At 43.2% G+C, this 24,108-nt stretch overlaps 1 protein-coding gene and 1 long non-coding RNA gene across 3 annotated transcripts in view; one reads left to right on the top strand and one right to left on the bottom strand.

Moving 5' to 3' along the window:
* ltbp3 (latent transforming growth factor beta binding protein 3) overlaps positions 1-24,108 on the top strand; it is a 78,229-nt gene that overhangs the window by 44,783 nt on the left and 9,338 nt on the right. For both annotated transcript variants that reach the window (XM_088320459.1, XM_088320458.1), the window contains exons 12-23: positions 2,026-2,157; positions 4,449-4,577; positions 4,659-4,778; positions 6,054-6,176; positions 8,596-8,718; positions 11,102-11,218; positions 14,194-14,322; positions 17,840-18,010; positions 18,082-18,162; positions 18,233-18,361; positions 19,465-19,602; positions 19,676-19,816. In XM_088320459.1, the coding sequence (XP_088176585.1) occupies positions 2,026-2,157; positions 4,449-4,577; positions 4,659-4,778; positions 6,054-6,176; positions 8,596-8,718; positions 11,102-11,218; positions 14,194-14,322; positions 17,840-18,010; positions 18,082-18,162; positions 18,233-18,361; positions 19,465-19,602; positions 19,676-19,816 (1,533 nt within the window). The remainder of the gene's footprint in view (positions 1-2,025; positions 2,158-4,448; positions 4,578-4,658; positions 4,779-6,053; positions 6,177-8,595; positions 8,719-11,101; positions 11,219-14,193; positions 14,323-17,839; positions 18,011-18,081; positions 18,163-18,232; positions 18,362-19,464; positions 19,603-19,675; positions 19,817-24,108) is intronic.
* On the bottom strand, positions 5,968-18,262 carry LOC148348898 (uncharacterized). Its single transcript, XR_015847200.1, has 3 exons — positions 17,878-18,262; positions 6,285-6,369; positions 5,968-6,204 (listed from the first exon to the last, which is right to left on the bottom strand). It is a non-coding gene; the product is annotated as an uncharacterized LOC148348898 (long non-coding RNA).

Here is a 24,108-nt window from a genome sequence, read left to right as displayed (position 1 = left end):
TCGCGTGTGGTTCCAGTGATACGAAACACCCCATTATTATTAATGCGGCAAACAACTATTTTAGCTGTAAATGTCTGTTTTTAGCGCAATATCTCCATAGGTGTATAGAAGCCCATTTCCAAAAACCAGCACTCCAGTGTTCTCACTATACATTGTGTTTACTAATTGTTTTAAAGGCTAGTGGATGATTAGAAAACCATATGATATGATATTAGCTGAAAAACCTTTGGCTGGTTAGAGAAGCTATAACACTGACCTTCCTTTAAACTACTCGAGTATCTGGAGAATGTCATTTCTAAACTTTTAGAATGGCCAGAAAAAGAGATGTGACACTCCACAGTGTATTCTTACGTTTAAAAATGAAGATCTCCTACAATGTTGGGTACTACTCCCTTCAGTAAACAGCACAAATAGGCTCTAACCAGATTAGATTCTCTAGTTTGAAAAATGGACACCTGACAGTTCCTCAACAATCAGCTTGCTTAAATAGTACCCACAAAACACCAGCGTCAACATCCATAGTGAAGAGGCGAATCCGAGACGCTGGTTTTCAAACTAAAGGGGCAAAGAAAAAGCCATATCTGACACTGGCCAATAAAAAGAAGAGATTAACACAGACATTTGACAACTCATTTGATAATTAAAAGTATGACTTTTTCATTGAAACATGAAATTGTCTCTTCGACCCCAAACTTTTGAACGGTAGTGTATGTGTTTATGTTGTGTAACTTCAATTCCAACAGAGGGCGCTGCAAGAATGGGAGGAAAAAGGGAGGTAAAGCACAAAGGCTGGATTGAGAGGTGGATGCGGCGAAGACAAGGAAGAATAAACAAGAGTTAAATGCAGTACTTTTAGCAGTGTTCATTTTACCTGTGAAAAGTGATGGGTCCCGGGGACTCGCATGCTCAAAAATCTATGGGTCCCCAAAATTTAGTCTTATCCGGGTTTAAATTGTTAATCTGCGACAAATATATAATACAAATCTATATATTTATTCCGTTTTAATCATCACAGTTAATTAGTAATACAAAGCAGTTATCACTTCAAGATTTTTCAGTTCCCAACAATATTGTACATGGTACAAAATAATATTGCTGAAATATTAATCTATATTTTCATTCAGTTTTAATCATCAGAGTTAATTGGTAATACAAAGTAGTTAACACTTCAGATTTTTCAGTTCATATATTCTTCGTGGTTTGTTGTCCTGCCACAGTTGTAATGCCTTCTCAAGGTCCAATCCATTATCATCCTCCTCATAGCGTCACCAGGAATATAATTGAGTCCATTTTGGCAGAAATGTCCTTTTGTTGCTAGGAGTATTCCTTTGTTTATTTTCTTTCGTCGAATCGTTGGCTTCAACACACGTGTTTTCCTTGCCTCCGCGATCTTCCGAAGAATTTCTCCGCCGTTTTTTCGTGCCGGAATTATTGCCGTTGTTATCACTCTCTGCATTGTGTTTCGACTTATTACTGACACTGTAGAAATTACCAATTTTGAATTGATTTTCACCTTCCCTCGAAGACAAGCCCCACAACAATGATGTCAATTCGAAGCCATGAGATCTCGTTGGCCGAGATAGGCGTGCGGACGAAAACTCGAACCGCGAGACCAAAACAACAATGGCGGATCTGCCTGACAAAAAGTTATGAGTGTGCTAAATCTTTCCCAATTCCTAGAGCGCATGTGGCAAACTCAGATAATTTTTTTTGTGGCCCGCGGGAAAATGCTGCGAAGCACAAGAGAAAAATGATCTCATCACATCAAACAAAGACTTGCGGTTTTAAATATGTCCTCCGGATGTTTCCCGAAAAAGGGGCGACTTGCAAAACGCCCACAGTAGCTTCCTTCATTGACTACCGTTGATCAACCAGAGAACATTGAAGAAACCTTCTTGCCGTAATGTTACCCGAAATAAAAGTCTCGGACGCGCTTTTTAAGGGAAATGTGAAGGATACAAAATATATCAATTTGCAGGAGCCTTTTGAATGATCTCCTTTGCTTTTTAATGATTGTCTGCGCAGACGAAAACGAATGCGAGACGGAACCGTGCGGTCAGGGACGGGGCTTCTGCATCAACACGGACGGCAGCTACAAGTGTCACTGTCGCCAAGGCTACAAGCACTTGGTGCAACATGGCAGACTCAAGTGTGTCGGTAAGTCGGGACTTCCGTTACCCGTCCCCCCCAAAACACAGTTTTTTTTCTACATTATAAGGCTAACCCCCCAAAATAGTCCACAGGACCACCAGTGATACAGACGACACATGAAAAGGAATTAGGTCTTATCTCATCATCACACTATTTCAAGATACCAAATTGTTGATATTATTATCAGGCTGTGCCGCAAGAATATTGTGTGAGTCGTACAGCCGACTCGCAAAGTCATCAGGAAGCGCACGGGATTTATGAACTAAAAGACAATAAGGGTATTGTGGGAAGTAATTCGGTTGTTTTGAATCAAGTGAAGCGATGGCAATTTATCAAGTCATTCAGTCGTCTAGAAATATATCATAAAAAACATGGCTGCACGTATTTAAAATGTTTGTCACTTACAATGTTGAGTTTGAGCTGAGAAAAATTGACATTCTCTCTACATGAACACTGGTACTGTGACTAAAATGAGAGTGATAATGAGATAAAACCTGATGCATTTCATGTGTCATCTGGCCGCATGTGGCTCTTTTGCGCTCCCTAGTGGTTCCCGGTGAACGGTAGAGCCAACTTGCAAAGTCATTCCGAAACGCACGAGATTCTGAACTGAATAACGATAAGAGTATTGTGGGAAGTCATTCTGTCGTCCAAAATATATGAATCAATGCATTGCTGCATGTATTTAAAACTCCTGTCACATACAATCTTTAGTTAAGATAAAGCAAAACCACCTTCTCTGAAAATGGTGTGATAATCTGTCCTCCATATTCCTAGAGGCCTAGTGCAGGGGTCGAACAATAAGCGACTCTGGCGCTCCCTAGTGGCTCCTTGGGGCTATTTCAAAAATATTTGATAATGGAAAATGTCATGGTTTTCCAGGAGAAAAACATGACACAGACATCAGTAGCCTAGATGGTAAGGCGCCCGCTTTGAGACTGGGAGGTCGGTGGTTCGCGCCCCGGCCGAGTCATTCCTAAGACTTAAAAAGTGGTCGGCGGCGCCCTCTGTTGGCTGCGGCTGCATCGGCTCGCTACAACGGGTCAGGTGCAATCGACATTTCGTTCTGTGTACATTGTTACACAGAATGACAATACAAGGAAATTATTATTATTATTATTATTATTATTATTAACGTTTTTCAATCATTATAAAAACATACAGTTTATATACATCTCTCTCTCTCACTCTCTCTCTCTCTTTCTCTCTCTCTCACACTCTCTCTCCCACACTCTCAATCTCTCGCACGCTCTCTCACACTCTCTTTCTCTCACACTCTCTCGCACGCTCGCTCTCTCCCTCTCTCTCTCACGCACACACACTCTCTCTTTCTCTCTCTCTCACTCTCTCATTGTCCTCTCTCTCACTTTCTCTCTCTCTCTCGCTCTCTCTCACTTTCTCTCTTATGCACTCTCCCTCTCTCTCTTTCGCACTCTCGCTATCGCTTGCTCTCTCTCACACTCTCTCTCCCACGCTCTCAATCTCTCGCACGCTCTCTCTCACACTCTCTTTCTCTCACACTCTCGCTCTCTCTCGCACACTCTCTTTCTCCCACACACTCTCTCTCTCTCTCTCACACACACACACTCTCTCTTTCTCTCTCACTCTCTCATTCTTCCTCTCTCTCTCACTTTCTCTCTCTATGGCTCTCTCTCTTTTGCACTCTCGCTCCCTCTCTTTCGCACTCTCTCACTCTCTCTCTCTCTCGCTCTCTCTCTCTCACACTCTCTTTCTCTCACACACACACACTCTCTCTTTCTCTCTCACTCTCGCATTCTTCCTCTCTCTCTCACTTTCTCTCTCTCTCGCTCTCTCTCTTTTGCACTCTCGCTCTCTCTTTCGCACTCTCACCCTCTCTCTCTCACTCACTCTCTCTCTCTACATATATACACACAATTACAGTATGTGTTGCCTTCTTTATAAGTCTTATATAAAACTTTTATTTTTTTGCAGCACCAAACACATGTTGTTTTTTTTTCTTAATCCAATATGGCTCTTTCAACATTTTGGGTTGCCAACACTTGGTTTAGTAGACAGGATGCGGCGCTCCCCTTGCTGTGATCCGGGTTCAATTTCCTTTGCATTCTATGTTATGTAATTGTGAACAACCATCCATGTCCTTTGCGGGTTCTACCTGGTTCAATTGCCAATGCTACCAAAATGATGCGATTGTGGTCAATGATAAGCTGGTTTTGGTGCGACATGCGATGGATAAGGTCCACATTTGAGGTTTTCGGGTGCGCCTGTAGTGGGAAAAATACGGTACTCTTCAGCTCCTGAATTCTCTTCTTCGACAGATGTGAACGAGTGTTCCAAGCGGGACATCTGCGGCCCCGGGGGCCAGTGCCTCAACCTCCCCGGCTCTTATAAGTGCCAATGTCAGAGAGGTTTTCAGAGCAAGTCTCACCGCCAACCTGTTTGCGAAGGTAACGAACACGAAACCGAAAGAAAACGCTACCAACGGGAACGACCTTTGCTTTTTTTCCCCGACGATCCTGTCTTTTTAGATATGAACGAGTGCTTGAACCCGGAAACTTGCCCGAACGAGCAATGCGAGAACACGGCCGGCTCCTACGAGTGTGTGCCGTGCTTGCCGGGTCACGAGGCCCGCTCCGGGGTCTGCTACGGTGAGGACCCAACAGTGAAGAAATGAGTGACTTCATTTAAAAAGTTATGGTGTAACACCCTAGATGACTGATCCCCAAAAGTACCGTTATTCTGGAAGTATCTATTCCAGCTAGTTACAATTAACAGTGCTCACATTGAAGCCGAACCCCTAAAACAGTTGAGTCAATCCATATCCATGATTCACGGTTGCCATGGCACCCAATTGGCCCCGCCCTTGGGCGCCAGCTGCAGCTTGTTGATGGATTGGCTCCCTGTCAGTATTTAAACTCCGTCCAGCCAGTCCCCTTTTGTCGGTCCGTCTGCGAATCTCCGTTTTTACACGGCAAGTCCTTTTTTTCGCCTGTTCTGTGTTTTTGCTCCTGTTTTTCTCCCGCTACGATCTGTTTAAAGCTAGACCACGTCTACTCTCCTGTCCCGAATTACGACCTGTTTTGATCTCGACCTCGTCTGTTCTCCCGTCCCGGATAACGACCCGTTTTCTGATATGGACCACGTTTTTGCTCTTCTATTCCGTGTACTGGCCCGTTTTTTGCCGTTCCTGACACCGTTCTGGTCGTGATAATCCATTTTTTGTCTCAGGGCTTAAAACTTCTCAAAGATCTCCCTCTCCAAATCTGAGTACTGTTTTAGATGTTTTCTTTTTCCTTCAGGCATCGCGTAGGGCAAAAATCGTTTCACAAATAAAAATACAGATGTTCACCACACTTTTACCGTAAAATCTTGGCTCACGTTAGCCCTATTGATTTTGTTCCTGTATAAGCCACATCTCTTCCCCGGCCTACCGATCACAACTGGGGACACTTATTATTATTAGATAAGATTATTTTTAATCGTGGTAAATACGGTAAAGAGAATAACCTCATGAGTTTTTTGTGGCTAAATATAAACACATGCTATATTGTGAGTGAAGCAAATGAGAGATTAGAGATCAGAGTATTGTATTGTAACAACAGTTGAGTTACAAATACTTTTCAATAACGCGTTACTGTCAGAACCAGAACGGAGACAGGACCCACTTGCGGTACGTTTCTCTCAGTTTTATTGGTAAGAAAGGGAAGGTCGCTCTGAATGCGGAAGTGGCGATGAAGGTATTGGGAACAGAAAAAACGGGTCAGTATCTGGGACAGGAGAGCAAAAACGTGGTCAAGATAAAAAAAACGGGTCGAAGCCGGGAAACAGACGGGGACAAAAACAGGAGTGAGTCAGGGTCAAAAGCTTGCCTAGAGTAAACTGACCAAATGCCCAAAAGTCTGATTTGAATATGTGTTGGGTAGATATAAACGAGTGTCAGAAGCCTGCAATGTGTCCGAACGGGAGATGCGAAAACCTTCCGGGAACTTACCGCTGCCTGTGCAACGAAGGCTTCCTTCCCTCTGTGGACAGCAAAGGTTGCAGCGGTGAGTCTTTCCATATTTTCTCCGTTTTCTGTCGAGTCATAAAGGTGAAATTAATATGAGATCAGAAATGATTCCGATGCAAAGCTTGCGAACCGTTCCGAAACTCACCAAACACGATAGACTCTCAAGGCCAGGTAGGAATGTAGGTGTTTAAGGGTTCTGTGATGAAAGCAGAACGACTCTTTAGCGCCCCCTACAGTGAAAAGACACAATCCAATCCCGAGCCTTATGAGTTATTAATCTTTTGAAATATTGTACAGTTTCTGTTTACCTTTGAGAATTTCACTGTTACTGTAATAATAATAGTAATAATAACAATATTAAGAATAATACATCATTCTTATTATGATTAACAGTAACAACAACGGTAATAACAATACATTTGATTTGAAACACATTTGAAATGACATTTTCTGGCAGTCCCTACAGTAGTCAAGTCATGTTTATTTGTTTGGCCCTTAATCACAAAGAGTCTCAAAGGGCTGCACAGACCACAGACTATTGCAAACTACAGACTATTATGACACCATCCCCTGATCTAAAACCTACATGAGGGCAAGGAAAACCTCAAAAATGTCAACATGAGGAAAATGAAGAAACCTTGAGAAGGGACAGTCTCAAAGGGCTGCACAGACCACAGACTATCGCAAACTACAGACTATTATGACACCGTACCCTGATCTAAAACCTACATGAGGGCAAGGGAAAATTCAAAAACCTCAGTCAAGTCATGTTTCTTTGTAGAGCCCTTAATCATAAAAGAGTCTCAAAGGGCTGCAAAGACCACAGGTTATTGCAAACCACAGAATGTAATGACACCATCCCATCATCTAAAACCTACATTTAGGGCAAATAATACACAGATATTGTCAACATCAAATATAGGTTATTCATGTGCTATAGTGTGAATTTCCTTACGGGGATGAATAAAGTATCTATCTATCCATCTATAGTGTTTTTTAAACCTAGATTTAAACAGTTCCACTGAGGTTGCAGATCCAATCCCGGGGGAGGAGTATTTCCACAGTACCGGGGCCCGAATGGAAAACCCTTTCAGACCTTCAGATTTCTTCTTGGCTCTTGGAATCACGAATAGACCACAGAGCGAAGGCTCCGCACAGGAACATAGTGGGAAAATAAATCTGAAATATATGAGGGAGCAAGTCCATGCACAATTTTGTATACTACCAACAGAACCTTAAAATCACATCTTAGGCTAACAGGGAGCCAATGCAGGTTAGCTAACATCGCGGTCATGTGATCAAACTTTCTTGTCTTTGTTAAAAGCCTCGCTGCAGCATTTTGTACCAGCTGAAGCTTCTTGATTTTGGACTTCGGGAGACCGGGGAGTAGTGCATTACAGTGAATCACCCATGAATTATAATCTCCGCATCCAACTGAGACAGCATAGGACGAATTTTAGCAATGTTGCGAAGATGGAAGAAAGCGGTTCTAGTCATTTTCTACACGAGTGTTTGAAAGGACAGATCGGGGTCAAAGATGACACCTACATTTTTGACGGAGTCACTCTGGGATATTACATTTGTCAATGTTCAGAGCCGTTTTTGAGAACAAGTCACGGCATTTAGATGGACCAATGACTAACATTTTGGTCTTCTCAGAGTTAAGGCGCAAGAAGTTGAGTGACATCCATTCTTTTATCTCAGTGAGGCAGGCCTCCAAATGTCCACAATTTAGTGTGGCAGATTCCCCCATCGCAGACCTGGGCACTCCGGTCCTGGAGGGCCGCATGTTCCGCATGATTTTTGAGGTTTCTCTGATCCAATACAGGTGATTCCAATCACCAGTATCGTTAACGAGCACTTGCTAGCTTGCTAACGAGGTTATAATTTGTATCACCTGAGTTAAAGAAGAGCAAACTTCAAAATCTGGCAGGACGTATGGCCCTCCAGGACCGGAGTGCCCAGGTCTGCCCCATCGGAAGATATAGTTGAGTGACATCTGCGTAGCAATGGAAACTGCGAATAATATCACCTCATGGAAGCATGTCAATGCTGAAAAGAAGGGGCCCAAGTACTGAACCCTGCGGAACACCACAAGTAACACTAAATGGCTCAGATGTCAATTTGCCATATTTAACGCAGTGTGTCCTATCTGAGAGGTAGGATCTGAACCATAAGAGGACGGTTCCTGAGAGACCGATTCATTTTTCCAACCGTTCTAGTAAGATATTATGGTCCACAGTGTCAAAAGCAGCACTAAGGTCCAGCAGCAGCAAGAGTGATGAAGGGCCAGTAGAAGATGGCTGCAGGACATTGATTTCCTATAAATGTCCCTTTAATGTTTTTTAAACGGAGACTAAACATTGCCTCAGTGTGTCCATCATGTAACGGTTTTCTAGAGGTCCAACTGTAATAACGTACGACCTTTGCGTTTCCTTCGGCCCCCTCTGGCGCAGATATCGACGAGTGCGAGGACGTCCGTCTGTGCGCCTACGGCCGCTGCATCAATACCGAAGGATCCTTTCAATGTCAGTGCTATCCGGGTTACCAGCGCACGCAGGAAGGAAGCCATTGCGAAGGCAAGAATTCATTGACTTTCCTCTTGATGATGTTTAAAGGTATTCCCAAATTCTTAAACATGTAAAATGCGGGGTAGATATTACAGGGTTTTTGCATAAGATCCATACATTTTATCAGTACACAATTATTTTACGATACAATGCATTCGGAAGACAGCATGTCTTTGTCACCCTGAGCTGAGACATCATTGAAGGAACACTAGATAGATAGAGGGATGGATGGATGGATGGATGGATGGAGATAGATAGAGAGAGAGATAATGAGAGAGAGACAGACAGAGAGAGAGAGAGAGAGAGAGAGAGAGAGAGAGAGAGAGCTATCATAGATACCATAGAGAGAGAGAGAGAGGGAGAGACAGTGAGAGAGACAGTCATAGAGAGAGAGAGAGATAGTGAGAGAGAGACAGTCATAGAGAGAGAGAGAGATAGTGAGAGAGAGACAGTCATAGAGAGAGTGAGAGAGATCGTGAGAGACAGTCATAGAGAGAGAGAGACAGTCATAGTGAGGGAGAGAGACAGTCATAGAGAGAGAGAGAGAGAGACAGTGAGAGAGAGACAGTCATTGAGAGAGAGAGAGAGAGATAGTGAGAGAGAGACAGTCATTGAGAGAGAGAGAGAGATAGTGAGAGAGAGACAGTCATAGAGAGAGAGATAGTGAGAGAGAGAGACAGTCATAGAGAGAGAGAGAGAGAGAGAGAGAGAGAGACAGTCATAGTGAGAGAGAGAGACAGCCATAGAGAGAGAGAGAGATATTGAGAGAGACAGTCATAGTGAGAGAGAGAGAGAGAGAGAGAGAGAGAGAGAGAGTGAGAGAGAGACAGTCATAGAGAGAGAGAGAGATAGTGAGAGAGAGACAGTCATTGTGAGAGAGATAGAGAGAGAGAGAGAGAGACAGTCATAGAGAGAGAGAGAGATAGTGAGAGAGAGAGAGAGAGAGATAGTGAGAGAGAGACAGTCATAGAGAGAGAGAGAGATAGTGAGAGAGAGACAGTCATAGTGAGAGAGAGAGAGAGAGAGAGAGAGAGAGAGACAGTCATAGAGAGAGTGAGAGAGAGAGAGAGAGAGAGAGAGAGAGAGAGAGAGAGAGACTTTATTCATCCCTGTAGGGAAATTCCCACTTCCAGCAGTATTCTTGTCTTGAAAAATAAAAGAATAGTATAAAAGATATAGAATACATAAATACCCAATATAACGTTTCGCTATAGAGTATTTAAATAGTGCTACAGAAAATACACACCGTCATAAAAATAGGGTAATATACAAATGTGGGGTTGGGGTTTAATGTGGCTTTTACTCCTCCGGTGGAGTTCAAGAGCCTCATGGCATGAGGAAGAAATGATCTCCTCAGTCTGTCCGTGGAACAAGACTGTGACAGTGGTCTGTCGCTGAAGCTGCTCCTCTGTCTGGAGATGATGCTGTGTAGTGGATGTGATGAATATTCCATGATTGACAGCAGCTTGTTGAGTGCCCGTCTCTCAGCTACAGTTGTCAGGCTGTCCAGCTCTGTTTTACGAGGCAATTACTCAAATTATGAGTTATGAGTGTTTCAAGAAAAGTTTTGGTAGGTTTAGTTGAGAATTCTATGCCAGCGGTGTCAAACTCAATTACACAGAGGGACAATACTCAAATCACACCTTTGGTTGCAGGCCGAACAGAATAAATATCTATTAAATACCCTAAAACTTGACTTAAATAGGAATTCAAACATAGAACGCACTATGTAACAGCGGCAGAGAAACTTTTAGTCGAAGAAGCTTGCAGCTCTGAAAAAATAGTCACAAGGCCTCCAGTGTCAGGACAAGCCAAGTTCTAATTCCCTCAAGCAGAAATGGCCGCTATCAATCACTGTTCACTGCGATTTGTTTTGGAGCTGCCTCACGTGTTGTGTTAATGGGATTCCCAATTTTGTTCCTTCGATGACGTCACCGTTTTAGAGGAAACAAGCAACTCTGATTATCCATTTCTCAAAACGCGCTCACTCTGTAACAGAGGCAGGGAAACTTAACCAGTTTTTGGTCAAAGAAGCCTGCGACTCTGAAAAAAATAGTAACAAGGCCTCCAGTGTCAGGATAAGCCAAGTTCTAATTCCCTCAAGCAGAAATGGCGGCTATGCAATCACTGTTCACTGCGATTTGTTTTGGAGCTGCCTCATATGTTGTGTTAATGGGATTCCCAATTTTGTTCCTTCGATGATGTCACCGTTTTAGAGGAAACAAGCAACTCTGAGTCTCCATATTTCCATTTGTGGTGAGGAACACGGTACGTTCTGTGCCTGATTGAAAAAAAAATCGCGTTTGGGAATACTTTTAACAGCCACATTGAATAATTTGGTCGAGGAAAGGTGATCACGGGTTAGCCGGCTATCTCGATGTCGTCTCTCCAGATATCAACGAGTGCGAGAGGCCTTCGAACTGTCAACGAGGCCGTTGCATCAACAGCATGGGCTCCTACACTTGCGAGTGCCAGAGGGGCTACACGCTGGTCGGCAGGCGTTGCCAAGGTCAGTCCGTTCCAATCCTAAAGGAAATATCAAATATCGACGAAAGTATCGACATGCAAACGTATTATCGGGGGGATTTGGGGTCTTTACTTGACTCCAAACTGTAAACCAATCTGAAAGTTCCAAACTTAGCTAGGCGTGTTACTGAAAAACAGTCATTAGCTCCAGACAGTTATTAGCATGGTTGGGTAGGGTTACTTTAACTTGATTACTTTCAATGACTTTTGGATGACTCCAATAGCAAATATGCTAATACAAGACAAAAGAAACTCAATATGAATAAAATGACTCCATTTTGTGCAGGCTTGGGGAGTAACGGCAAAAATGATGTTAGCAAGCTGTTTGGATTTATTTTCATTTTGTTTCTGTCGCATTTTATGTTCGTTTTGCCGGAGATCAAAGCCAGGAGGGAAAGCTTACCACGTGTTGTGAGTCATCATTTGACTCCTATTGAGTTTCTTTTGTCTTTTATTAGCACAGGGGTGTCAAACTCATTTTAACTCGGGGGCCACACGATAGAACAAACATTCTGTTGGGGGCCGGACGAGTAGATTCAAGAGAAAGAAAAAGATAGATAAAGAAATAAGAGAAAGAAGGAGGGAAAAGAAGAGAGAGGGCGGGACGAATAAAGAGAGAGAGGGAGAGAGTGTGAGAAACAAAAGAGATGAAAAAAGAAGTCGTGAGAGAGGGGGAAAGAAATGGAGAGGAAGAAAGAAATCCAAAGAGAGAAAAGACAGAAGGAGAGAAAAGAGAAAAGAAAGCCCGAAGGGTAGGAAGAGAGAAAGAGAAAAGAGAGAAAATGAAAAAATGAAGTTAGAGCAAAAGAAGTTAGATAGACAGAGAGAGAGAAAAAGAGACAAAGAGCAACAATGGAAGATAAAAGGAGAGACACAGAGAGTGAAAGAGACAGAGAGTGGGAGAAAAGGGGTGGAAGAGAGAGAGACAGAGAGACAGAGAGATAGAAATAAATACAAGTACAGTGTCTTTGTGAGAGGCACTTGGCTCAAGTTGACATATTTCAACCTGCAGCTTTTTTTTCTCTTGTTCTTCTCTGACTGTTGTTTCGCGGGCCGGATTCAATCCCCTGGCGGGCCTGATCTGGCCCGCGGGCCGACTGTTTGACGCCTGTGTATTAGCATATTTGCTATTGGAGTCATCCAAAAGTCATTGAAAGTAACCCAGTTAAAGTAACCCTACCCAACCCTGGTTATTAGTTAGGTCATTTAAAATGTAACACTGTTACCCCCACAGATTATTGACACCCAAAATTAAAGTTTTACTCTGAAGAGTAAATCTATAGTTCAAAATGACGGTAAATGCTTAAAATTGCCACATAAAAAAATAAATAGAAGAAATAATCTACATCAACCCGTGAAAGTGGTGAACCCGCATATATCTTGGCTTGTGCAATCTTGAGAGCTTGCAAACAACATTAAGCTGAGACACTCCATATGTATTTTGTCTCTGGGCTTCAAACTACTGAAAGATCTTCTTTGCCGTTTCTTGGTACTGTTCAAGATGCTTTCTTTTGGTTATTATGTCATGATTACCGATGTGAATCACCTGTGCTTGGACTCTGATTGGCTCCCTCTGCCTATTTAAACAAACTCCTTTCTGTCACTTGTTGTCAGTCCGTCTGCGAACCTCAGTTTACTCTAGGCAAGCTCTTTTCGACCCTGACTCCCACCTGTTTTTGCTCCCGTCTGTTTTCCGACTTCATCCTGTTTTTTGATCCTGACCACATTTTCTCCTCTCCTGTCCTGCCTACTGACCTGTTTTTTTTCTGTTCCCGAAACCGCCATCGCTCGCCACGGGAGTCCCACTTCCGTGTTCAGAGTGAACTGCTTCCCGCATCCAGCGATCACCGGATCGTGGGTGCAACCCTTTCCTTTCTTCTAATAAGACTAAGAGAAACGTAACGCAAGTGTTGGGAATTAAATATCAAAATGTACCATTTACCAAATTGTTGGAATGAGTTACCTGACTCCATTAACCAAACACAACCTACATTCACTCAACAATTTATGCGCGCTCGTTTCTTGACGGAAAAGATGAACAGTAAAACCGACATTTCCACACGGGGGCAGATTTTATTTCATTAACAATTTAACTAAGTGTACTCCATCGAAAACGGCCGAATTAGTGTCGTTGGAGTCTCTGAAAACCATCTTCTGAAGTCCTTTAGCTCTTTTTTTCTCCTTGGCCCACATCTCCCTGCAAGATGGTGTGCCAGCTCCTCCCATGGGCGTGCCAAGGAAGCCCAACGTGGGTTTTCTCAAAACAACGCCAAGCGTTTCTACATATTGTTCTCAAAATAACAACCTGCCGTCCTCCGTCAGAGTCCTGTTATCAAAAGAACTAGACAAAATATTTTGCATTTGGAACAGCCTGACCTGCCATTGAACTAAAACCTACTCAGTGAAAATCTTCATTGTATTATGAGTCAATCGTATAAAATCCTTTAAGAGCAAAGCGTGGTCGGGGTCAGAAACGAGTCGTTAGCCAGGACGGGAGAGTAGACGTAGTCGAGGACAAATAGAGGTCAAATGCCGGGACAGGAGAGCAGACGTGGTCAGGAGCAAAACAGGTTGTAGCCGGAGACAGACGGGAGCAAAAGCGGGACAGGTGGGAGTCAGGGTGGAAAAAGGCTTGCCTTGTATACATTGAGGTTCGCAGATGGACTGATGAAAGGGGACAGACAGGAGTGGGTTCAAATACTGACAGGGAGCCAATCAGAACCCGCGGCGGTTGGCGCCAAAAGAGCGGGTACGGCTGAGTCACATCAGTGATCATGACACAACGTGAGTAAAGCAGAATTCAGCAGCAGGACAGCATCACGTATAATAATCTTCATTTCCCGACGCCATAATGTTCCAACATACCAATAAAGGCAATGTTTTCTTTCCTTAATCCAGCCAGACATCCTCCAGTCTGATGTTTGGATTGGAATGACAAAGTTTTGTTTTCCTTGGCAGACGTTGACGAATGCGCGTCGGACTGGAGCCTTTGCCAGCCCTACGGATCCTGCGAGAACCGGCCCGGATCCTACGTCTGCGTCTGCCATCACGGCTACGTCCTCTCCGAGGACAAACACAGCTGCGAGGGTAAGCGTGTCTTCCTCCGTCTCCCCATAAAAACGTCATGTTCGTTCCCATCTCTTTTTCGGGGGTTTAAAATGATTCAGAGAGAAAGAGAGCGATAGAGCGAGAGCGAGCAAGAGAGAGAGAGAGAGAGATGTAGAGAGAGACAGAGAGACATAGACAGAGATATGGTGAGAGAGAGAGAGACATAGACAGAGACATGGAGAGAGAAAGAGAGAGGGAGAGAGAACGCGAGACATAGACAGAGACATGGAGAGAGAAAGAGAGAGACAGCCATAGAGAGAGAGAGACAGACATAGAGAGAGACAAACAGAGAGAGAGACATAGAGAGAGATATAGTGAGAGAGAGAGACATAGAGAGGGAGAGAGAGAGACATAGAGAGGGAGAGAGAGAGACATAGAGACATAGAGAGAGAGAGAGAGAGACATAGAGACATAGACAGAGAGAGAGAAAGAGAGACATAGACATAGAGAGAGAAAGAGAGAGAGAGAGAGAGAGACAGAGAGAGAGACATAGATACATGAGACAGAGAGAGAGACATAGACACATGAGACAGAGAGAGTGACATAGACATAGAGAGAGACAGACATAGAGAAAGAGACAGACATAGAGAGAGAGACATAGAGAGAGATATAGTTAGAGAGACATAGACAGAGAGAGAGAGAGACAGACATAGACAGAGACATAGAGAGAGAAAGAGAGAGAGACAGAGAGAGAGACGTGGACACATGAGACAGAGAGAGTGACAGACATAGAGAGAGAGAGATAGAGAGAGATATAGTGAGAGATATATATAGTGAGAGAGACAGACATAGACAGAGAGAAAGAGAGAGAGAGAGAGAGAGAGAGACATAAACAGAGAGAGAGAGAGAGAGACATAGACAGAAAAAGAGACAGAGACAGACAGACAGAAAGAGAGACATAAAGAGAGAGAGAGAAAGAGAGAGGGAGAGAGACAGAGAGAGAGACAGAGAGAGAGGCAGACAGAGAGACAGAGAGAGAGACATAGAGAGAGAGGGAAAGAGAGCGAGAGAGGGACAGACAGAGAGAGAGAGAGAGAGAGAGAGAGAGAGATTTTCCTCATCTAAATTATTTTTTTTTATGGCAAATGATTTTGCTCATTTCGAATATTATTCTTTTTAACTTTTACAATTTATTTGTATAAAATTATATACAGGGAGTGCAGAATTATTAGGCAAGTTGTATTTTTGAGGATGAATTTTATTATTGAACAACAAGCATGTTCTTAATGAACCCAAAAGTCTCATTAATATCAAAGCTGAATATTTTGGAAGTTGGAGTGGGGCTTTTTTAGTTTTAGCTATTTTAGGAGGATATCTGTGTGTGCAGGTGACTATTACTGTGCATAATTATTAGGCAACTTAACAAAAAACAAATGTATACCCATTTCAATGATTTATTTTCATCAGGGAAACCAATATAACAGCTCAACATTCACAAATATACATTTCTGACATTCAAAAACAAAACAAAAACAAATCAGTGACCAATATAGCCACCTTTCTTTGCAAGGACACTCAAAAGCCTGCCATCCATGGATTCTGTCAGTGCTTTGATCTGTTCACGATCAACATTGCGTGCAGCAGCGACCACAGCCTCCCAGACACTGTTCAGAGAGGTGTACTGTTTTCCCTCCTTGTAAATCTCACATTTGATGAGGGACCACAGGTTCTCTATGGGGTTCAGATCAGGTGAACAAGGAGGCCATGTCATTAGTTTTTCTTCTTTTAGACCCTTTCTTGCCAGCCACGCTGTGGAGTACTTGGATGCGTGTGATGGAGCATTGTCCTGCATGAAAATCATGTTTTTCTTGAAGGATGCAGACTTCTTCCTGTACCACTGCTTGAAGAAGGTGTCTTCCAGAAACTGGCAGTAGGACTGGGAGTTGAGCTTGAGTCCATCTTCAACCGGAAAAGGCCCCACAAGCTCATCTTTGATGATACCAGCCCATACCAGTACCCCACCTCCACCTTGCTGGCGTCTGAGGCGGACTGGAGCTCTCTGCCCTTTACCGATCCAGCCACGGGCCCATCCATCTGGCCCATCAAGACTCACTCTCATTTCATCAGTCCATAAAACCTTAGAAAAATCCGTCTTGAGATTTTTCTTGGCCCAGTCTTGACGTTTCAGCTTGTGTGTCTTGTTCAGTGGTGGTCGTTTTTCAGCCTTTCTTACCTTGGCCATGTCTCTGAGTATTGCACACCTTGTGCTTTTGGGCACTCCAGTGATGTTGCAGCTCTGAAATATGGCAAAACTGGTGGCAAGTGACATCTTGGCAGGGGTACGCTTGACTTTTCTCAGTTCACGGGCAGTTATTTTGCGCCTTGGTTTTTCTACACGCTTCTTGCGACCCTGTTGACTATTTTGAATGTAGCTTGATTGTTCGATGATCACGCTTCAGAAGCTTGGCAATTTTAAGAGTGCTGCATCCCTCTGCAAGATATCTCACTATTTTTGACTTTTCAGAGCCTGTCAAGTCCCTCTTCTGACCCATTTTGCCAAAGGAAAGGAAGTTGCCTAATAATTATGCACACCTGATATAGGGTGTTGATGTCATTAGACCACACCCCTTCTCATTACAGAGATGCACATCACCTGATATGCTTAATTGGTAGTAGGCTTTCGAGCCTATACAGCTTGGAGTAAGACAACATGCATAAAGAGGATGATGTGGTCAAAATACTCATTTGCCTAATAATTCTGCACTCCCTGTATATATATATTCTCTCATTTTACAAAATAGTTAAAATTGTATTCTATTGAATTCAAATAATATATCCTCTAAATCAGGCAGGGAACACATACACGAGCCTGTTGGATGATTTAATGGAGTACCATGTCATAAAAGAATAGAGTCCCTGGGTCTTTTCTATCAAATGTTATGATTTTGTTAAATAAATGCAAACCCAATGCTTTCACTGGCCGCTGGAGGGCAGTGTTGAGTTTGTGTAGCGCGGTGAGTTGGTTCAAGTTTGCATTGCACCCGTTGCAGCCTGGTCATCCTGGAAGGGGGATGAAACGGGTCGTAAGCCGAGACAGACGGGAGCAAAAACAGACAGGAGGGAGTCGGGGTCGAAAAAGGGCTTGCCGTGTAAAAACAGATTCGCAGACGGACTGACAACAGGGGACAGAAAGGAGTGGGTTTAAATAGGGACAGGGAGCCAATCAGCGTCCGAGGCATCAGTAATCATGACAACATTAGTAACCTACCCTAAATATTATAATCATGGATGACAAGGGGTGTTTTAAACCCAACTTATTTATTCACAAAAAATATTTTCATGTTGGGCATTTAACAGTTGAGTGAATGCACTTTTACACCTGAACCAACTCGCCACACTGCCCTCGAGCAGCCAGAGGGACCACTTCAAATGAACTTTTGATACCTAGGGATTGACATACTCCGATATTATGATGGGGCGGATGAAATCAGGAACTGAAACTCATCGTACGCAATCATTGCCCGTTCGATGCCGACTCGTATTTCCTCCATCGCAGCGCCACAGATTGTCGCGGATGAGAAAAAAGAGTGTTACCTGAACTTGGACGACACCGTCTTCTGCGACAGCGTCCTGGCCACCAACGTCACCAAGCAGGAGTGCTGCTGCTCTATCGGGGTGGGCTGGGGAGACCACTGCGAGATCTACCCCTGTCCCGTTTCTCACTCAGGTGCCACCCAAACTGTCCACGTCTTCGAATGACTTTCGTCTTTTAACATATGTCCTGTCTTGTCCCCGCAGCCGAATTCCACTTCCTATGTCCCCACGGGCAGGGTCTCTATTACGACGAAGGGCTCATGTACAGCCGGCCTGCCTTCCAGGGTAGATGTGATGTCCCGTTTTGTGACGTCTGTCCTTCCCCGAGTACTCTAACGGAGCCTTTCTTTCGCAGATATCGACGAGTGCTCTCTTTTCGCCGACGAAATCTGCAAAAAGGGCCGCTGTCAGAACACGCAGCCGGGATACGAGTGCTACTGCCAGCAAGGTTTTTACTACGACGGCAATCTTCTCGAATGCATCGGTAGGTCTTCTCTCTGAGGGCGGCATGCCATGGCACCAGGATCATGGGCAATGTTCCCTGTCATTTTCCTTACGGGTCTGAGTGTTCAGACAAAGTCGGTGAGCAACGCTTGAAACAACAGTGAGCAACGGCAATCCCAAGTGTGGCAACTAAATCATTATCATGCATGTCCAAAACTTGACATCAAGCCGAGTTTCCAGCAATGCAAAATGATTTTTCTCTTTTGAATGAATTGACTCATGCATGATGGCCTACAAACGCCGTTTGTTCTTACAATTCTTTCACAAGATATCCATTTCTTTTTATTTCCTGATATATTTTGTCGCATAATATTAACATTTTGGGGGGCTTATTTCGTCGGTTGTGAGATACAGAACTGTACTTAATCACATTTTTGGTGGAAATACAATGTTGGCAACAAGATTCACTTGATATCATTGGAAATTATTTAAACGCAACAAAAACTTTTCATTCTTTTTTCCGTGTTTTTTTTGTATTTTTTTTTTTAATTCTTAAAAAAAATCTCATTGTGTTTATTTTTTCCGAGCTGTTACGTTTTTTTTTGTTCTCTATTTACTTTTTTCCTACATTTCTTTCTTTTCTTTTTTTTCTGGCTTTTGTCTAAATTTTTTCTTCTTTTTTTGTTTCTTTTTTTCTCAGCTTTTCACTACTTTTTCATTTTGGTATTTTTTCCTTTATTGTTCTATTCCCGCCTTCCTTTAAGTCATGTTGTGCATCATCTTACATCATATTTGGTCATGTTGGGATTAAAGAAGCAAAAACAACCCGAAGAGCCGATTAGGACCCAAAAGAACTGGTTCCTTTTAGTGAGCCGAGCCGAAGAAGCCGGATCTCTACTAACTTCGTTCTACTTCGACTCGACTTCAAAATACCGCATTTAGGACCCAACGTCAGGGGAACCCGTGTATTTTGACCATCATGCACTGTAACTTTGACTTAAGTCGCTTCTTAATGAGCAATTTGGAGCCCTGATTTTTGTGACCTGGCTAGATTTTCTTGTGCGCCGAGAATGTGCGAGCAGTGCGTAATTGCGCACGCGCGCAGCTTAGAGGGAACACTGATCATGCGTCCCTATTTCGCAGACGTGAACGAATGCCACGACGAGTCCCTGTGCAGAAACGGACGTTGCGTCAACACCGAAGGCTCCTTTTACTGCAACTGTAAGCCACCGTGGACCTCGGACTCTAGCAAGAAGAAATGTGTGATTGCGGCAGTGGCTGGTGAGGAAGCATCAACTTCCTCCTAAAAGATGAACATCAGCCTAACGTGGGTGTGTTTTGTTTTAACGCGTAGATGTGAATGAGTGTGAAGACCCGACCAACTGCAAGAACGGTCTCTGCGTGGACACTCCCGGGTCTTATTATTGCATCTGCAACCCGCCTTGGACCCTCGCTCTCGACCGCAACCGTTGCGTGACTCCGGAGGAGCAAGCCGGTGGGCAATATCAACACACGTTCCTAAAACATCCATCCATTATCTGCACCGCTTATCCTCAATAGGGTCACGGGGGTGATGGAGCCCATCTCAGCTATATTGGGGCAGTGGGCAGGGGACACCCTCAACTGGTCTCAGGGCACACAGAGACGGACAATGTGCTTGCTCAGTCACACCTAGGGACAATTTGGACCGGCCAATTGGCCTTTTTTAGAATGTGGGAGGAAACCGGAGTGCCCGGAGGAAATCCGGGCAAGCACGGGGAGAACATGCAAACTCCACACAGGAGGTTCGATCTCATGACCTCAGAACTGTGCCGCACAAGCGCCAACCACTGCGCTACCGTGCTGCCCCGTTCCTAAAACAGCTGGGTCAAAAATAGCAACCTTTAGGTCAAAGTTCATTTGACCTGACATTCTGAGATATATTGCACAAGCCACACCCAAATAGTCATTTCAATACAAAAGAACTGCCTAAAATTGTTTTAATTTTGTTTAGAACGCTCCGAAAATGAGTTTCATACCCGTCTACCTCAGCCAAATCGTCCCCTTATTAATGACTGTAATTCCCCTTATTGGTAGTGTCTGAAATAATGCCTGCCCGGACGCCCGGGGCGTGCATCTTTTACGTCGGGTGTACAACTTACGCAACGTCTCCGCCCGGTTGGCCGACAACTTTTTCAAGAAAAAAACAAAAAACCAATCAAATCAAACGTTTGCTTTTTTCCGATTTCGAAATCTTCGTTCGATTTGGAAACTTCGGAATTTCGGTTCGTCTAGCAATTTGCATACTCGGCAGCCGATCAGAAGACTGTATCGAATAACTTCCTGTTTCCGGACTTTCGCGAGCGTGATAAGGTCGTGAATTTGCAAATCATTTCCCAAAGTAGACGCACGGAGAACACAAGAAAAATGGAGAAGTGGTTAGGAATTAAGCCAAAACCTCAGCCCCAGAAGAAAGATTCAAAAGAAGCTAACAAAATGGATGACGCTACAAAACGTAAACTTACATTAAAAGCAAAAGTGTTGTTCCGTTATATATTCTGATGATCAATCCTTAAACAATGTTTTTTCGGGCGATTCGTCGTCTTATTGCGTTTCAAGTTGTGAAAAAACTTTATGGCTGGGCAGGCAACTTTTTAGAGTTGTCTGTCCGCTAACTTTTTCTCATGACTTTCAGACACTGATATTGGGTAATAATTAACCTTACAAACACAAAGTGGCACCCATTTACTCACAGCAAGATACACGACCTAGAATGCCACGACAATATTAGCAATCTACAATAACTTTGTTGTCGGCTTCCTTGACCGAGACGATGCGGATTACTGTACAACCAAAATGGGCAAGACAAGATAAATCTACCATTTTTTTAAAAACTGAAAAAATTGGGTTATACAGCATCCACATTTGAAAAAGATCAAAAAAGTATTTAAAAAAATTGAGAAAACATAAGTTTGTCAGGACCAGAACGGAGACAGGACCCACTTGCGTTGCGTTTCATTGGAAGAAAGAGAAAGGGTTGCGTCCACGATCCGGTGATTGCTGGACGCGGGAAGCAGGTTGTACTGAACGCGGAAGTGGGACTTCCGTGGCGAGTGTCGGTAACGGAAAAACGGGTCAGTAGCCGGGACAGGAGAGCAAAAACATGGTCGGGGTCGGAAGCGAGTCGTAAGCTAGGATAAGAGAGTAGACATGGTCGGGGACAAAAAGAGCTCGAAGCCGGGGGACAGACAGACAGAAGCAAAAAACAGGTGGGAGTCAGGGTCCAAAAAAGGCTTGCCTAGTGTTCACTGAGGTTCGCCGACGGACTGACAAAAGGGGACAGATAGGAGTGGGTTTAAATAGGGACAGGGAGCCAATCAGAGTCCGAGGCCAAAGAAGCGGGCACAGGTGATGCATATCGGTAATCATGACAAAGTTGTAGTTTCTAAAAACAAAACAGACGAGGGCATGCACAAACTGCTACTAGATGGTGATAAAGCTCATGCCCTTTGATCCCTTTGCAAAAAAAGGAACCCTTTCGGAAAGCTTTTTTGAATATTTTGATATAAAGAACGTTGGCATCCCATCGAACTGAGATTGAAGCCTGTCTGTCTTTCATATCAGTGTTTTTTTTTTTGTTAAAAAATCTCGAGGCACAATTTTTTTCTTAAAGCTTAAACTGACAACGTTTTTCTTATTGTTTGTGGTTACCATGGCTGGGAAATTAATACATTTTGGTTAATAATTTTGCTGTAAAATGGGATTTTATTACATGTTTTTGAAGTTTTACTATACTTTTATCTTGTTTCTTTTTTTTTTTTATAGAAAAATAACTAATACATAAAATGAGCAAAATAGTTTTTTTTCAAATAACTTAAGAATTATTAAACATTTATGCAAGTTTCTTTACTTTATTCCATTTATTGTACTATTTTTTGCGGGGCAATCCTAAACTAATTCAAAAAAGTCACGAAATATGTGTTCCGGTACCTCCTGCGCAAATAAAAAGGAGACAAATATCATGTATTCCCACTCAGTGATATGAATGAACGTTATAATTACCGTAAATTCCGGACTATAGAGTGTACCTGATTATAAGCCGCACCCACCACATTTTGAGAGGAAAACCGATTTTGTACGTACACAAGCCGCACCTGTATATTAGCCGCATGCGCCCACATTAAAAGAATGTATTACAAACTTAAAATTAACCCAAACTGGACTTTGGTCCCGCGATTGAGACTGAATTTGGTTTGAACGTCCTACATTAAAGTACAAAGTCCATAAATCACAGCCGGCAAAATGAATGGAAAATTATACTGGTACTAAAGGTTTGATGCAGACCTGCAGAGTCCGGGTCCCGTTGAAAGTAATCCAAGGAAAAAAGAGTATATTTCCAAAGGTTGAGGGTGGGAAAAATATATATCCACTATTGTCCGCCGTGTCCACAAACACTCACCTTTACCGGTCCCCACTTCACGTCACCCCGTGTTTGTTACGCCCCTTCTTTTTAATTGGCCCGTGCAAGACATATCAGAATAAGTGTCCAAAATAAATACAAATAAATACATTACAAAAATATACAGTTGCACATACATATTATACATGGTTACACATATTTACAAAGAAAGACGGTACACCGAGAGAGTTTTCAAAGCTTTAATAATAAAAATATAACTTTCATCCCAAACAGTGCCTGTGACAGGTAGCAACACGCTAGCAACACGCTCGCAACACAGTAAACGGCTCTGTTAAAAAAACATACCGTACTTGTAAAAATCAGGGTAAACCGTCCTCATCTTCCTCCTTAGAACTGAAGCCATCAAAGTCGTCTTTCTCAGTGTCCGAAAGAAACTTTGTCATACAGACGTCGTCCCACGCTCCCTTATTCCAAAACACGCTAGCAACACGCTCGCAACACAGTAAACGAGTCTGGTAAAAAAATCATACCGTACTTGTAAAAATCTTGCTAAACCGTCCTCATCTTCCTCATGTGCTGCGTCGTGGGCCTTTCGTTTTGCATTTTGCATGATGAGGGTATGTTTACGCTAATTCAATTTATGCACAAGCCAAGAAGTTGCAGTCTTCCTCGGCGCATATATTCCCCCGGTCTAAATCTTACCTTTTGTACTCGAGCGCCGCTGGCGGCTGTTAGAAAAATGACATCAATTGGCCGCATCACTGAATAAGCCGCAGGGTTGAACGTTTGGGAAAAAAGTAGCGGCTTATAGTGCGGAATTTACGGTACTCGGTTTATCCCTGTAAAACGAGAATGTCCTGTTTTTTTATTCGCAAGGATGAAATTGGGCAATTTCCCGCAGCACACTAGACAAGTTCACACGGCAGACTGGTGTGCCCTGGCAGACGGGTTGAAAAACTGTTTTATATGATAACAACAGAGCAAAGGGGATCAGGTTTCCATCTTGGTGTTGGTGAGACGCCTTTGCTATTTATTACGGATGAATTTAGTGCTGTGGTTTTGGGTCACCCCATGTTTACCGCCGTGGTTGTTTTCAGGAGGGTGTGAGCTGGGAATAGGCAGGATTAGCTGCCCTACACTAGCAATGGATATTTTTCCTTTTAGTTGACCGATAATAGAGTGCCATTGCCACGATTGTTATTTTCATTTTTATGATCAATGGCCTTGTATTCTTACTTTTTAAAACCAGGGTTCGTACGGGTGCTTGAAATCATTGTAAATGTGCATCTTTGACGTCGGGTGTACAACTTGCGCAACGTCTCCGCCCGGTTGGCCGACAACTTTTTTTTAAAAAAAACAAAAAAGAAATCAAACGTTTGCTTTTTTCC

The sequence above is a fragment of the Urocampus carinirostris genome, chromosome 17 (genome assembly GCF_059441175.1).
Source record: "Urocampus carinirostris isolate Australia breed hairy pipefish chromosome 17, RoL_Ucar_1.0, whole genome shotgun sequence".
Lineage (NCBI taxonomy): Eukaryota > Metazoa > Chordata > Actinopteri > Syngnathiformes > Syngnathidae > Urocampus > Urocampus carinirostris.
This window is presented reverse-complemented; position numbering and strand designations above follow the sequence as displayed.